General features: G+C 54.6%; 1 protein-coding gene across 1 annotated transcript; it reads right to left on the bottom strand.

Moving 5' to 3' along the window:
* Positions 1-204: 204 nt before the first annotated feature.
* Positions 205-16,437, bottom strand: LOC135308482 (uncharacterized). Its single transcript, XM_064433451.1, has 15 exons — positions 16,085-16,437; positions 15,716-15,780; positions 15,457-15,606; positions 15,125-15,273; positions 14,641-14,788; positions 14,209-14,396; positions 13,982-14,119; positions 13,599-13,713; positions 13,289-13,426; positions 12,925-13,101; positions 1,849-2,004; positions 1,588-1,689; positions 1,123-1,225; positions 792-848; positions 205-522 (listed from the first exon to the last, which is right to left on the bottom strand). Exons 1-15 carry the CDS (start codon positions 16,203-16,205, stop codon positions 323-325), a joined length of 2,007 nt encoding a protein of 668 aa, XP_064289521.1. The 5' UTR covers positions 16,206-16,437; the 3' UTR covers positions 205-322.
* Between the last annotated feature and the right edge of the window lie 392 nt (positions 16,438-16,829).

Raw genomic sequence — 16,829 nt, forward strand, 5'->3', positions numbered from 1 at the left:
TCCCCGCAGCTCTGGCCCTGCCCACCCGCTCTGTCGGCAGCACAAAGGCTTCAGCAGAACCACCACAGGCCAAGGGGCTTCTGGCCATTGTCCCTGCAGCACTGCACGCCTGGGCAGCTGGCTGAGTGCAAGCACCATTTTCCCCACTCTTCCATCATGCCCTCGAGACCCTCAGCAGCAAAAGAAAGATCTTGGGAGTCTGTGTATTATAACACGTCCTATATTTTTACACTAAAGAAAAACAAAATAAGAAAATAACAATCTTCATGAAAAGGAAAACAAGAGCAGGCTCAGGTGGCCCCTCTAGACAGAGCCTCTGGCATCACCTCCGTGCAGAGCTCCAGCAGCACAGGTAGCCAAGCCCTGAGACTCGAAGCCACGTCTTCCACACCCTGCGCAGCTGATGGTCCAGGTTCTCGAGGATGGAATATTGCACGGTGGCCACTGTCCTGACAATGTGCAAAGTCTGAAGAGCCAGGCTTCTGACAGACAGGCAGCTATCATTTGCCAGTTCTTCAAGGGCTGCATGAGAGAGAAATAGAGCCACAGTCAGGTCCCAGATCTGCAAGGAGCTGAGGAGAGTCCCCTGCCATTGCCATCCCAGCCTGCAAGCCATGGCCAGGAGGGAGCAGGGACCAAGGGGATCAGGCCGAAGCTGCAGGCCATGAATCCCCCACATGGCCCTGAAATCTCTGTGCGCTCTGCCCACGGGAGCAGTGCCCTCCACAGCCGGGGCAGGGCTTGCAGCTTCCCATGCCAGTCCCCGCTGTCAGCCCGCTGCCCTCACTCACCACTGCAGATCAGCTGGAGCTCGCCTGGCTGCCCCCTCAGGTGCCGGCCGGCCACCCCTGTGAACACAGAGCCTGTCACGGCGGCAGCGGCACAGCTCCCTGCCAGCGGCGCTGCCAGCGCCGCGGCCACACGCCCTGCTGGCCTGGCAGGGCTCAGCCCGGGCCCTTGCCGCACGCTGCCGCCCAAGGGCACGGCTGCCAGAGGGCGGCAGCAGCGCCCGGGCCAGGCGGGGCTCCACGGCGCCGGGCCCGGATGGCGCTGCCGGGGCAGCGGGCGGCCCTGGGGCCGAGCTGCGGCGGGCCGGGGAGGGAGCCCGGCCTCGTGGCTCACCCATGAACCTGATGGCCGCCTCTCGCAGGGGCTCCTGGGGGCTCTCCAGGTAGCGCAGGGCCCGGCGCAGCTGCTCGGCCGCTCGGCTCGTGTCCTCTGCCAGCTGCAGAGAGCGGCAGCAGGGAAGGCTTGGCGCGGGCTCAGCCCCTGTGGCGGGCGCTCCCTGCGCCCAGCCCCGGCCTCCCCTGCCCGCACAGCCCTGAGGCGCGGCCAGCAGCCGCTGGCGCCGGGCTCCGCAGGGGGCAGAGGCCCGGCTGCTGCCCGGGGAGCCGCGGGGCCGCCCCGCAGCCCCGCCGCGCCGGGGCTCCATGGGCACCCGGCTCGGGCCCACAGCAGCCTGGAGAAGAGCCCGCGCGGCCTCTGGGTGCAGCAGCGGGCAGGGGCACAGCTGCCAGCCCCTCACATTGAGCACCGCGCTCAGGGGCCTTCTCCAGGCTGAGGCTCCGGATTCCAAGCTGTCCTTACCAGGGTGTCTGCGAACATCCACAGTTTCTTCTTCTTCACCACTTTGTCAAGATCCTTCCTCTTCAGGAAGTCAGCCACACAAAGCAGCGTTTCCAGAGAAGCCTGGTGAGCAGCAGAGAGCCAGAGATGGCCCCACAGGCCAGGACCCAGGACCTGTGTCCCTGTGCCACGGCCTGGAGGAGGCTGCAGCCTGCCAGGCGCCAGGACAGGGAGCATCCAAGCCCCCTTGCAGGGGTCTAACAGCAGCCCGGGAATACTCACTTGTGCCACACGCCAATTCTCATCATGGCAGTGGAAGAAGAGTGGGAGCAGGCTCTGTCGCACCTGTGACTTCAGGACCTTTCTTTCCTTTTTCAGTGGAAGAGTCAGCAATGTTCGGAAGAGCAATATGGAGAGCAGTTGCACCTGGCTATTATTCTGTATGAACAGAAGAAAAGACGACCTTAGTATAGGCTGCGAGGGTCTCAGCTGGTCACAGGCCTGCAAATCTACAGGGCATAAAGTGTCCAGGCAGCACCCAGCGGTCATGGCTGGGACCACAGAGCCTTACATGGTCAAAGAGTGGCAGGAGCGCCTCAGCCAGCTGCAGGGCAATGGGGCTGGGTATCCGTAGGTCCTTGTCCAAGATTATAAAGCTGAGTACCATGACTGTCATTTTAACTGCCTCTCCATTTGCCTCCCACAGGAGCTCCACAAGACTTTCAATCAGGCTCCACATTTTTTCGGTCTGCGCGGAACACAGGTCTGTGAAGCGCCACCCTGCCGCTGCAGGGCCTGGAGGCCAAAGGCCTGTCCCGAAGCACTCGGGCAGCTGAAGCGGGAGGCAGGAGAGCTGGGAGCAGCTGCCCCAGAGCCCAAAGCCCAGCCAAGCCCAAGTGACAGTGCAGCTTCAGCCGCTGCCCCTTCTCACCATTGAGGGATCATCAGTGAGCTTGAGAAGGGCCCTGAGTGCCAGGTGACGCCTCTCCCTGCACTTGCTCTGCACATGCCTTGACAAGATTTGCAGGACTCTGTCAGCATCACGTTCCCTCAAGTCCAGGCACTCAAGGACCTGAAAGGCACAGGGCAGTGACAGGGCACCCGGCCAGCAGCAGCCCGGAACCACACAGGGCTGGGCCCAGGCAGCAGCACAGGGCACGGGCACCATCCCAAGCAGCTGTGGCTACGAGAGGGCAGAGAGCTGGGAGACAGCTCAGCCAGGCAGCGCTGGCCTTCAGGCTCACCTCCACAAGGAACGCCAGGGCAGGCAGATCCCAGCGTAGCTCCTGTGTGCTCAGCAGCCGGAGCAGGTAGCGAAAGACCCGGGAACAGGAGGGTATGGAGACGCAGGACATCTCCCTGGCAGGAGAAAAAGTCAACATGACTGTGAGTCAGGAGAGTAAACCTCTCCCAGGATTCACTCACACGGGTCTGTTCTTTCTCCAGCATCCTGCAAGGGCACCTGGGCCATTTGGGAGGCGGCTCCTTGGGGGCACCCTCCTCTCCCAGCCTTTTCCAGTCTGCTTGGCCGTCCCTCAGTGACGAGGGCCTCTGGCCCACAGCCACAGGGACTGTGTGGGGCACCCTGGGCACAGAGCACAAGTGGCTGGAGCAATGGGGAGAAGGGGGTCTCACCTGGCCAGCAGACCCACGGCATAGTGGTGGGTGTCAGCACACAGCAGCGTGTCCCAGGCACCCCTGCGTTCCATTGCCACCACCACATCCTTGTACTGCTTTCGGCAGAGCAGCAACTTCAGGGTCCGCACTGCAAAGCTGTGTGCAGAGCAAAGCCCAGGTCACACTGGGAGCACTGGCTCATTCCCAGGCCACATGGCCGGGACAGGAGCTCTAGGATGGAGCACCTGTTGGGGCTGGTGGCAAGGCCGTGTTCTTCCTGGCATCCCTTCCAGACGGTATCAACCTTCTTTGGCATCCTTTCTGTGCTGAAGAACACTTGGAAGAGCAGCTGCACAAACAGGCGTGGGAAATAAAACTTCATTAGATGTGGGACACAGCGCACCTGGAGGATCTTCCACATCACCACAGTTGCCTGCAAAGAACAAAGCCCCAGAGAGAGTGCTCAGTGCCGAGGTGTCCGTGTGGCAGGGCCCGAGCGTGGCAGGGAGAGGCCCGGAGAGACGCAGGGGGAGCAGGGGGCCTGGTGGCCCTGAAGCTGCCCCTGGGCCAGGTTTCAGGCCAGCGCCTGAGGCAAGGGAGATGCAGTGGGGGAAGGAGGCTGGAGAGCTGCTGGAGAGGCAGCCTTGGGACCAGCAAAGGCCACTTGCAGAAACTCACAGCCAGGGCAAAGACACCCGTTTTGTCCCCATCGGAGGTGCACGTGCTGTGCTCCGGCCAGTTCCCTAGCACATCCAGGAGTGTCAGCTGCACTGGCTTTGCAGTCCTGGGCGAGCACATGATGGTCTTCCACATGGCCATGGCAGCTCTGCAGGGTTAGAGCTCTGTCTCAGGGCGGTCTCAGACACAGCACCGCTGGGAGCTGAGCTGGCTGCCAGCTCTGCCTCTGCCCTCTGCCCCTGGCCAGCAGCAGCCAGGCAGCCCAGCCCTGTGGGGACAGAGCCCTGAGGGGCAGGGAGGGAGCACGGCAGCAGGCTCAGGGGCTGACATGCCAGGGCTGGGAAAGGGAGCAGCCAGAGGGCCCTGGAAGTCTCTGCTGCTCAGACACCTGGGCCAGGCTGTGCAGGGTGATGGGCTGGGGAGCCCTGAGCCCTCTGGGCAGCTGGGCCCTTACCTGTCACAGGACGGGGCCACACGCAGGAGCGTCATGACTACATCATCACGCTGTGCTTCAGTGAGATTCAGCAGGGTCTTGTCCAGCCTGTGCTCAGCGGAATCATTGGCCAGGAGCCACTGGTGGATGTACCTCACCATGGCAGGCACCTGGAGAAGGCACAGGGAAACTTGGAAAGCTGCCAGAGGGAGCAATGTCCCCAGCTTCCCCAGAGACGTTCTTCCCTTCCCATCACACTGCGATGGCTTCAGAGGCTCATAAGGACCAGCAGGCGTGACTTCAGAGACCAAGCCATTCCTTGGGGGATCAAACCCTGGCCACAGGTTGCTTACTTGCTTTGGATTGTAAAAACCTTCCTCTACAAGCATATACAGCAGGGCAGCGCTGGTCTTGCTTTGGAAGATGGGCGAGTATGGTCTGAACCCAGCGCCCCTGGTGATGGTCTCTTCCTGACGAATCCTCTTGATGAATTTGCAAACGAGCTGTAGGAGAAGGGCGAGAAGCCAGGGATGTTCCATGGAGTGCTCCACACACAGTGCCCGGCTGAGCAGGGACAGCAGGCCCAGCCCAGGTGGGCATGGCTGCAGGTACCTGCGCTGTTCTGCGGAAGCGGCCACGGCTGGATTGCTGCTCTTGTGTGCGCTCCACGGCTGCATCTGGCAAAGAGCGAGCACAGCCAGAGCTGAGGGGCTGCGGGAGAGGCCGGAGAACACAGCCCAGCCCTGCGCTCCCCAGGCAGGGACAGCCCCGGGATGCCCCAGGGGGATGGAGCACGGCCACTGCGGGGTGTCTGCCTGGGCCCTCTTCCGTCCTGTCCATGAGCATGTCCCCAGGGGATGGGATGGGACGGGATGGGATGGGATGGGATGGGATGGGATGGGATGGGATGGGATGGGATGGGATGGGATAGGTTGGGATGGGATGCCATGGGATGGGGCCACGCTGGATGCAGGCTCCAGCACTGCTGCCCAGCTCTGCCACTCACCCTCCTGTGGTGGATGGAGCGGCACCACCTCTTCAGTCTGCTCTGCTGGGGCAGCTCCAGAGCCTTCTTTCTCCTGCTCCAAACAGGCCATCTTGGGTACTCTCAGGGATCTCTGCTCCATGTCAGTGACTAGTAGGAGCTAGTTGCAGGAGAGAAGCCTTGGAAAAGGTCCAAGGCACCAAGTCCCACGCTCTGCCCTTGAGGGCACCTGCAGAACAGAAGCCTCGGAAGGCCACGGGTCACCAGGTCCTGTGGTCTGCCCTCAAGGTCAGCTGCAGGAAGAACTCCTCAAAAAACCTCTGGGTCAGACAAGAACAAGTGCACTGTGTGGGGGCTCCTCACAGCACTGCTCTGTCCCGTCGTGTGCTCAGAGAACTCTGGAGTGTTCTTATCACTTCCAGCTCCTATGTCAGCATGTGTCACAAAGGCCCTTGGATACCCAGTACCATTCCATGCCACGGTGACCGTGCTGCAGCGTGTCACGAAGGGCCCTTGCACACACTGCCACCTGCCCTGGGGCCGCCCCCAGCCCACCCAAAATGGCCCCGGTTGGAAGGAATCCCTGGCCCCAAGTGTCTAAGGCAGCCCGACAGGATCTTTAGGAAGGGCTCAGCCCATCAGCAAGCGCTGTCCTGCTCTGCGGGCTCAGGGCAGCAGAAGGAGCCCCCAGGGCTGCCGAGGCAGCCGCGCTGGCAAGGGCACGGGGCCTTCCACGGAAGCTGGCACGGCCTCCTTGGGACACATCCCGGCTGCCGGCCATCCTAAACCCGCGGCTGTGACAGGCACAGGGAACGTGTGGGCCAGGGCACCAATGCTGCTCTGAGCCCTGGGGCCCGGGCAGCGCTGCCATCAGCAGGTGTGGCAGAGTCCCCGCCCAAGCAGAGCACGGCTGTTCCCTTGGCACATTTGCGCTCGGCTGGGACTTCTCCACTCACCCAGGGCTGCTGCTAAAGGATGGAGAGCAGCCTGGCAAGCTCTTTCTCCAGCTGCCTCTTTCCTCTTGGGGGAGGTAGAACATTGCACAAGCAAGAAACTGGTGCCTCCACAGACCCTGGATCCATGCTGGGACAGACATGGACGTGAAGTATGTCATATGGAAAAACTCTTTATCACTAACCGCTCACATTTGTTCTGTCTGTTCCTTTGTTACCCGTGGTATAAAGCAATACTCACTTGTTTGTCATACACAGAGGCCCCCCCCTACACAGCTCATTCACACCATGTGGGTTCAAGTCTGATGGGTGCCTTGCACAGGTGGCACAGGGAGTCCCACCTACACGGTCCCGGGGCAGGGGCGAGCGTCCCCTTGGTGGGTTAGAGTCCCAGAGTTCAGGAGTGGTATGCTAACTGGCATTGATTAAATGTGGCTGGAATTTGGATTGGGAGCTGGTTTAGAGAGTTTATTAAGTCTGGTATAATATCGTGTGTGTGTCCATGTGTTAAATCTGTCAGTGCAACATCGTTTATTCTTTGCTGATGTGAAGATAAGGAAGGGAATGTGCTCAACACTGTTACCTTTTTCCTTTGGGGATGGAATGCTATTAATTGGAGTAGAAGTAGTCAGAAAATTGAGTATGTGTTCCAAGGTTCATCTCTAAGAATGCAAGAAGTGGAGACACAGTCTCAGAGGGAAACAGCGTTGTATGGTTGTCCTGGGTTGACTATATGATGCTTTTATCCCCAGTCGTCTTGTTCTGTTTATACTGAATAATAAGTTTTACACCTTTAAGATTCTCTTCCAGACAGTGAAGAAGGGTGGGAAGAAGCGCGCAGTTTGTCTTCAGACTGCTCTCACTCCTACACAATCCTGCTCCTGGACTGTGTTGTCTGCGGATGGACAGACAGCAGGACAGAGCTCCTTTTTTCCCTTTTTTTTTTTTTTTTTTTTTTTTGCTTTTAGTTAGTTTTAGCTAGCTGAGGCAAAGAAGTTCCCTGGACTGTGATTTTTCCTTTTTCTTGGACCTGTTCAAGCCTGCTCTGCACTGAAAACCCAGAAGAGCACCAGCAGCTCCACCTGTGGCCCCCCTGGCTCGGCCTGGGCCGCGGCGTTTCCAGCAGGGACTGATCAGAGACTGAGTGAGCCGAGCTGCAACCCAGGGAGGGGACTGTTCTGAGTTTGCTTTTTTTTTTTTTTTTTTTTTTTGGAGTAGTGAGAAGTTTTATTGTTTAATATTGTTTGGGTTCTATTGTTTAATAAATAGGTTTCTTTCCACTTTTTCTCCAAGGAGATATTTTCTCCCGAACCGGTTGGAGGGGGGAGGGGCAATTGGAGCTGCTTCTGTAGAGAAGCCCCTTTGGGGGTTATGTCCCAAACAAGCCCCGAACCAGGACAATGGTCTTGCAGATTGGAAATTGAAATTGATTGTCTAGAGAACTTAAAATACTCTGAGGATGTTCTGGAGGACATAGGTCCCTGGCAGCCTAGCTGGGAATTTTTTCCAGCAATAGGATGATATCTTTTGGATGCTCGGAGCACCTTAAGCACTCAGACAATTTTCTAGTTTGTGGGAAAGCCCCTAAGTACCCTTTTGTGTTGTATGAAAGAGTGTGAATATGTGGAACTGCATTTGCATTGTCAGCCAGAGGGGCTTGGCAGGTGAAGGACAAGGAAGAAGTAGATGGTGAGAAAGGCCAGAGTGACTCTGACACGAATGAGACTTACAATCTGACAGGAACCAAGTGCAGTAGCTCTACCTGCATTTCCATTTTCCGATGACAGGAGTGGCAGGGAAAGCAAAGTGACTGATGCCCTATGCTCCTTGTAACCCTCTGATCCCTTGCTTGTTGTGTAGGGGGCGTAGAGATTGTAGTCCTTGTAGTGGCTCAAACAATTGGCCCATAGAAGAGAGCAATAGCCTACTTCTCTAAACAACTGGATGAAGTGAGTAGGGGACAGCCTGACTGTGAGCAGTTGCTGCTCTTGTTTCAAACATCCAAGAAGCCTGAGGATTCACTCTAGGTAAACAAATAATTGTATTTATCTAACATTCAGTAGCAGCACTTCTTGAGCAAAAGGGTGGGCGTTGGCTTTCACCCTCCAGATTGCTTAAATATCAGGCAGTTTTGGTGGAACAATGTGGTATTACCAAACTAATCTCTTCTCTAGTTAATCCAGCAGCATTCCTGGCCACTCACCAGACAGACAAGGAACCTTTGTAGCATGACTCTATCAAAACCACAAAGTCCGCTTTATTCCAGCTGCCCAGATCTTAAAGAAAGCCCAATTCCAGGAGCAGAATCTCAGTACACAGATGGGAGTGGCTTTGTAAGAGCAGATCAGTGAAAATCGGGATATACAATAAGCACAGAGTAAGTCAGCTCAGAAGGCAGAGATAATCACTTTAAGCTGTACCTTCTGACCAGCCTGAGGAAAAAGGATCAATATATGAACAGATTCCAAGTATGCCTTCAGAGTAATAGGTGCCATGAAGCAGTTTGGAAAGAAAAGGACTATTGACAGCTCAAGGAAAACAAATTAAGCATTCAGAAGAAATCTTAAAATTGCTGGAGGCAGTACTAGTACCTCAAGAGGTTGCAATTATACACTGCAAAGGACATCAGAAAGGAGAAACAGACGTCAAAATGGGGTAACAGGTTGCAAAAAGAGCAGCAGAACAAAGCCATGCTGAGGTTTGGGCACCACTAATTCCCAAAGGTAAGGAACAATATGACAATGATGTATGTCGTATAATCAGGAAGATCTAGAATTAGCAAGGAATTTATGAGCAGAACGGAAACATATTGTTTTTGCAACTCCTCAGGGATAGACAGTTATACCTGAAAGAGCATTGTGAAAATTAATTACGGATGAACATAATTGTATACAGTGGGAAGGGGATGCCTTACATAATTATTTGAGAAGGACAAGAGTAAGATGCAACCTGTACTCTAGTGGAAAGCAGGTAAGCCAAAGGTGTGAAATAATGTCTTAGAACCAATGACGCCGGCCATTTATATACAGACACAAACGGAACGGGACCACACCTGAATAGCGTCGTGAGCTGTTTATTTAAGAAGCATCAGACTCATTACATGGCTATGGCAATGGATGGATGCAAGCAGCTCGCTATCCAGACAGCAGGCCGAGGAAACTTAATGTTGCAACAGATTATAAGACGGTTTCAGACCCAGTTTCAGCCAATTACATAGAGCAAAAGCATATTGACAGTAGTTCTATCCAACCACATGAAGCACACGTAGCTTTGGTGAAAACAATAGCAGCTTTTTCTCTCATACAATGATTCGTTTATAAAAGACAAAGCATAGAGCCCCATTCATATTTAACCTTCTAAATATTTACTAAAATATACTTTTTGCAACTTAGAAAGCTAAACTACACAGCTTTATTGCTCTATTTCTCATGTCTTTGCTACTGCCAATATATCTTTTCTGCTGCTTTAGCATTTCACTCTCCTTACTGGCTCTGAGGCCTTTCTTTTTCCCAGCTTTCCTAAAATCCTCTAATCCCATGGATTCCCACAATTCCCCCTCTCTGTTGACTCAAAAAGAAATCTTCAAAATCGTGTTGTCCACTACTTGCTCTACTATAATACTTTTGTTTACTTTCTGCTTGAGACTTGTTCTTGTGGACACTAATCATTGCTATGTTACAGCACAGCAATTTAATGCTGTGAAGGCCCAGTCAGTGAAAAGATATGAATCACGTCTGACAATACTTATAAGTCATTTGGTCTTAACTCAAAGATTCTAGGATCTTAACTCAAAACCCTCTTCCATTTCTATACCGTCATCTGTCATTTCTGTGAGATTTCGAACACTTTCTCTGCTTCTACTTCCTACTTCCCTCTCTTGTATGACAAAAACTTCCCTGACTGTTTTGTTCATCATCTGTCGCACTCACTGAAGTATGTAGGGGATTACTATCAACATCATTACCAAAACACCCAATATATAGAGACCTATCTTGCAAAGTTGCCTTAGCTAAGGTGTAAAGCTCTATTCTTGGAACAGATCATCCAATCAGGATCTACCATCCTCTTTAATTTGGGCTGTCAAATCTTTCAGTTTTTGTATTCCAAATGATCGGACAGGCTCATACAACACAGTCCTTCAAATTCCTCATAACCATGCCCTTGTGCCAGTAAAAGAAAGTCAATTGCTGCTTTATTTTGAAGGTTAGCATGTCTAACACTATCAACATCCCTTAACCTATCACTAATGGCAGAGGATGTGGCATTAGTTTGCTTGCTTAGCCAACATCCAACTCAATCTAATTCTTTCAAAGCCACTGCTGAAGCCAATTGGGATAAAACTATACCCGCTGAAACCCTTCTTGCAGCTTTCCAAGGCATGAAGTCACTCTGACAGTTCTCATCGTAATGATGAGCAGATCTTGTTTTCCTTTGTTTCCTTTTCATGACCGCTTTAGCAGAGGGTGCGACTACAGTGAGGATCCCAATGCTACATGGGCCACCTTCAAGGTCTGCTCGAATGCCTTGCCAAGCCCTGCCTCCACAAATGAACCAATATCCCTTAGGCAATTGCCCTGGATATAGCTCAGCCTCAGGAAGCACATCCCAACTCTTTGAAAAATTAAACCAAAACCTTAAATTTCTGTATGCAAAATAATGGGGAGTAACATTAAACTTTGGGGGATCACCTTTTCACCAAGCACTAGCTATGAAGGTAAAGCAAAAATCCATTGTTAAAGAACCAAGGATTTCCAAATCTTGGGGTTCAGAGGCTGCCCTGGGAAGTTTTTTGGCCCAAACATTCCAATTCAATGTGGGATTGTTTCCATTGTCAATTTCACCTGGCTTACCATTGGATTGTTTTTTGACCAAAGGCAACTCTTTTACTGGCACACCAACCAAACAGGATGAGAAAGGTTTTTCTGGTTCTGAATTAGACAAACATATGGTATCTGAGCCGACTGCCTTGGCCAAGGTCACCCAAACATTTGTTTTTGTTTGTTCCACAGGCAAATCTCCACAACAAAAGACAATTAAAACTCACCAATACCAACACACCTTGCATTTTCTTCATCTTATCCATGAGCCACGTTTTGGCAGTATCTTTACATATATATCAATTTTTAAAATTTTGTTTTCAACAAAAGCAAAAACCAAAACTTTTGCGAAAAGTCAGCTCTACAAAACAAACATTTGGCATACAATTGACACACGTATAAATAACATTAACACAAAATCAGAGTTTGCAGGTTCCACCGATGAACAAGGAACGTCAGGCGTGATCCGGGATCCCTCTGCTCGGCTCACGTCTGCGTACTTGCTTCCTCGGTTCTGGACTCATCAGCACGTTCTGGGGTGTGATACAGTTTGACGTTTTTGGCTGGGACCCACCTAATTCCTGCACCTGTAGAGACAGAAGCATACCCTTTGCCCCAGGTTATGAATCGGAAAGGACCTTCAATTTGTCCAGACTCAGGGTTTCTAATTAAAACGGGTGGATTTTCTTTCAGTTTTGCCTGAGTGTTATTTGAAAAATGCCTAAGAATCGGTGGATCAGGTTCTGCAAAGGAACTGTTTAGGAAATTAAAAACATACAAAGCTTTGTTCAGTCTCATCTGAGGTGTGACCTCCGCTCCACCTCTCTGTTGATCTAAAATGCGTTTTAGTGTTTGATGTGCCCTTTCAATAATTGCTTGGCTTGTGGGAGAGTGAGGAATACTAAAGATGTGATGAACACCTCATTCTTTTAGAAATGTGGTTAATTTTTGAGATATGTATGCAGGACTATTGTTAGTTTTTATTTATTGGGGCACAACCAATGAAGCAAAAGCTTGCAGAAAATGATGACAGGCATGATTACTTGTTTTACTTGTGTGAAGAGAAGCAAATATTGCACTAGAGAATGTGTTTACTGAAACTTGAATGTTTTTAAATTTACTAAAGGAAGGGTATTTAGTGATATCTGTTTGCTATAACTGCAGGCTTCAAAAAACTTCATGGATTGACTGTTCTTGTGGAAACAGGAGGCTGCACAAGCTGACAGTATTGATGATAGCTTTAGCTTCATCACTGAAGGTGCACACTGAGCACCGCACTCAGGAGCCTTCTCCAGGCTGAGGCTGGGGATTCTCGTTCATCCTTACCAAACACTTGCTGAACTTCCACAGTTTCTCCTCCTTCACCAGCTTTTTGATATCTCTCCTCTTCAGGAACCTGGCCGCACAAAGCAGCGTTTCCCGAGAAGCCTGGAGAGCAGCAGAGTGGCAGAGATGGCCCCACAGCCCAGGGCACAGCCCCGTGTCCCTGTGCCATGGCCTGGAGGAGGCTGCAGCCCACCAGGCGCCAAGGCAAAAGGCAGCCCAGCTCCCTCACAAGGGGGCCACCAGCAGCCCACGAGTGCTCACCTCTGCCACATGCTGACTCTCATCATGGCAGTGGAAGAAGAGTGGCAGCAGACTCTGATGCACAAGCCTTTCCAAAGGTTTTTCTCTCTCTTCCAAAACCTCCATCATGTCTCGGAAAAGTTTTATGGAGAGCAGCTGTACCTGGCTATTATCCTTTATGAAAAAAAAAAGGGAAAAATACCTCAGCATTGGCTCCTCCAGGGCCCCCGGGGCACAGGCCTGGAAGTGCACAGGCACAAATTTTCCAGACTGCATCCAGTGGTCATGGCTGGGAGCACAGAGCCTTACATGGTCAAAGAGTGGCAGGAGTGCCTCAGCCAGCTGCAGGACAATAGGGCTTGACATCAGACTGTATTTGCGCCAGAATATAAAGCTGAGTGCGACAAGTGTCATCCCAGCTATCTCTGCATCATTGTCCCACAGTAGATCCATGAGGCTTTCAGTCAGCCTCCACATTTTGTCAGCCTGTGTGGAACACAATTTTGTGAAACCCTGCAGCAGCAGGGCCTAGAGGCCTAAGCCCGTCCCGAAGCACTCGGGCAGCTGAAGCGGGAGGCAGGAGAGCTGGGAGCAGCTGCCCCGGGGCCCAAAGCCCAACCAAGCCCAAGCCATTGCGTTCCCAGCACAGCTTCAGCCGCTGCCCCCTTCTCACCATCGAGGGATTGTGAATGAGCTCGAGAAGGGCCCTGAGTGCCAGGCAACGCCTCTCCCTGCACTCGCTCTGCAGGTACCTTGACGAGACCTCCACAACACTGTCAGCACATTCACTGTAATCCAGGCACTCGAGGACCTGAAAGGCACAGGGCAGTGACAGGGCACCCGGCCAGCAGGAGCCCGGAACCGCACAGGGCTGGGCCCAGGCAGCAGCACAGGGCACGGGCACCATCCCAGGCAGCTGGGGCTACGAGAGGGCAGAGAGCTGGGAGGCAGCTCAGCGAGGCAGCGCTGGCCTTCAGGCTCACCTCCACAATGAACGCCAGGGCGGCCAGATCCCAGCGTGGCTCCTCCCTGCTGAGCAGCTGGAGGAGGTGGAGTGCAATACTGGAACACAACTCAAGACGAGCATGGCGCATCTCCCTAGGAGGGTGAAAAAGGGACCAGGAACCTGAGCAAATCTCTCCAAGGATAGGCTCACAGAGGTCTGCTCTTTCAGCACCATCCTGCAAGGGGACCGGAGCCCTTTAGGTGGTCCCTCCTTCTGGGCTTTCTCCTCTCCCAGGCTTTTCCAGTCTGCTTGGCTGTCCCTCAGTGACGAGGGCCTCTGGCCCATGACCACAGGGACAGTGTGGGGCACCCTGGGCACAGAGCACAAATGTCAGAAGCAGTGGGAAAAAGAGGGTCTCACCTGGCCAGCAGACCCACGGCATAGTGTTGGGTATCATCACACAGCAGTGTGTTCCAGACACCCCTGCGTTCCATTGCCACCACCACATCCTTGTACTGCCTTTGGCAGAGCAGGGACTTCAGGGTCCGCACTGCAAACCTGTGTGCAGAGCAAAGCCCAGGTCACACTGGGAGCACTGGCTCATTCCCAGGCCACGTGGCAGGGACAGGAGCTCAAGGATGGAGCACCTGTTGGGGCTGCTGGCAAGGCCGTGTTCTTCCTGGCATCCCTTCCAGAAGGTATCCACCTTCTCTGGCATATCCAGAGTGCTGAAGAACACTTGGAAGAGCAGGTGCACAAATAGGCGTGGGAAATACACCTTCATTATACGGGGGACACAGCGCACCTGGAGGATCTTCCACATCACCAGAGTTGCCTGCAAAGGACAAAGCCCCAGAGAGAGCGCTCAGTGCCGAGGTGTCCGTGTGGCAGGGCCCGAGCGTGGCAGGGAGAGGCCCGGAGAGACGCAGGGGGAGCAGGGGGCCTGGTGGCCCTGAAGCTGCCCCTGGGCCAGGTTTCAGGCCAGCGCCTGAGGCAGGGAGATGCAGTGGGGGAAGGAGGCTGGAGAGCTGCTGGAGAGGCAGCCTTGGGGCCAGCAAAGGCCACTTGCAGAAACTCACAGCCAGGGCAAAGACACCCGTTTTGTCCCCATCGGAGGTGCACGTGCTGTGCTCCGGCCAGTTCCCCAGCACATCCAGGAGTACCAGCTGTGCCAGCTCCGCAGTCCTGCTTGAGCCCATGATGGTTTTCCACATGGTCCAAGCAGCTCTGCAGGGTTAGAGCTCTGTCTCAGGCGGGTCTCAGACACAGCACTGTGGCCTGGGCATCTCTAAGGGCCCAGGCTGACTGCTGGCTCTGCCTCTGCCCACTGCCCCTGGCCAGCAGCACTCAGGCAGCCCAGCCCTGCAGCACTGACCCCTGTGGGGTGTCAAGGGAGCATGGCAGCAAGCTCAGGGGAAGGGCTGGGAAAGGAACATGCCAGAGGGCTGGGAAAGGGAGCAGGCAAAAAGCCCTGGAACTCTCTGTTCTTCAGACACCTGGGACAGGCTGTGCAGGGTGATGGGCTGGGGAGCCCTGAGCCCTCTGGCCTGGTGGGCTCCATACCTGTCACAGGACGGGGCCACACGCAGGAGCGTCATTACTGCATAATCCGGGTGTGCTTTGGTGAGATTCAGCAGGGTCTTGTCCAGCCTGTGCTCGGCGGAATCATTGGCCAGGAGCCACTGGTGGATGTACCTCACCATGGCGGGCACCTGGAGAAGGCACATGGAAACTTGGAAAGCTGCCAGAGGGAGCAATGTCCCCAACTTCTCCAGAGAAGTGCTTCCATTCCCACCGCAATGCCATGGCCTCAAAGGCTCACAGGCACCAGCAGACCTGGCTTGGGTCGCCATGTGACTCATGGGGGAATGGAAGCCTGGCCTCAGGTTGCTTACTTGCTCTGGCTTGGAAGCACCGTTCTCCACAAGCAAATCTAGCAGGACGGCACTGGTCTCATATTTGAGGACCTCTGAGTGTGCCCTGAGCCCAGCGCCCATAGCCCTGGCCTCTTCCTGCCGAACACTCTTGATGAAGTCGCAAACGAGCTGTAGGAGAAGGGCAAGAAGCCAGGGATGTTCCATGGAGTGCTCCACACACGGTGCTCGGCTGAGCAGGGACAGCAGGCCCAGCCCAGGTGGGCATGGCTGCAGGTACCTGCGCTGTTCTGCGGAAGCGGCCACGGCTGGATTGCTGCTCTTGTGTGCGCTCCACGGCTGCATCTGGCAAAGAGCGAGCACAGCCAGAGCTGAGGGGCTGCGGGAGAGGCCGGAGAACACAGCCCAGCCCTGCGCTCCCCAGGCAGGGACAGCCCCGGGATGCCCCAGGGGGATGGAGCACGGCCACTGCGGGGTGTCTGCCTGGGCCCTCTTCCGTCCTGTCCATGGGCATATCCCCAGGGGATGGGATGGGATGGGATGGGATGGGATGGGATGGGATGGGATGGGATGGGATGGGATGGGATGGGATGGGATGGGGCCATGCTGGCTGCAGGCTCCAGCCCTGAGGCCCAGCTCTGCCACTCACCCTCCTGTGGTGGATGGAATGGCACCACCTCTTCAGTCTCCTGTCCTGGGGCAGCTCCAGGGCCGCCTTCGTCCTCCTCAACCCAGGCCAGCTTGGGCACACTTGGTGGTCTCTGCTCCATGTCAATGACTGGAGTTAGTAGCAGGACAGCTGACTTGGAAAAGCTCAGGGCACCAAGTCCCACGCTCTGCCCTCGAGGGCACTGCCAAACAGAAGCCTCGGAAGGCCACAGGTCACCAGGTCCTGTGCTCTGGCCTCGAGGTCAGCTGCAGGAACAAGGCCTCAGAAAAGCTCCAGGTCAGGCAGGAACGAGTGCGCTGTGCGGGGGCTCCTCACAGCACCGCTCTGTCCCGTCCTGTCCTGTCGCCTGCTCCAAGCGCTGTGGAGTGTTCTTGTCACCACCAGCTCCTATGTCACCACGTGTCACAAAGGACACACTCCTCCATTCCATGCCACGGTGACTGTTGTGCAGCGTGTCTCAAAGGGCCCTTGCACACACTGCCACCTGCCCTGGCGCCATGCCCAGCCCACCCAAAGTGGCCCAGTTTGGAAGGAATCCCTGGCCCCAAGTGTCTAAGGCAGCCCGACAGGATCTTTAGGAAGGGCTCAGCCCATCAGCAAACACTGCCCTGCTCTGCGGGCTCAGGGCAGCAGAAGGAGCCCCCAGGGCTGCCGAGGCAGCCACGCTGGCAGGGGCACAGGGCCTTCCACGGAAGCTGGCACGGCCTCCTTGGGACACGTCCCG

This window comes from Passer domesticus, chromosome 10 (genome assembly GCF_036417665.1).
Source record: "Passer domesticus isolate bPasDom1 chromosome 10, bPasDom1.hap1, whole genome shotgun sequence".
In the NCBI taxonomy this organism is placed as follows: Eukaryota; Metazoa; Chordata; class Aves; order Passeriformes; family Passeridae; genus Passer; species Passer domesticus.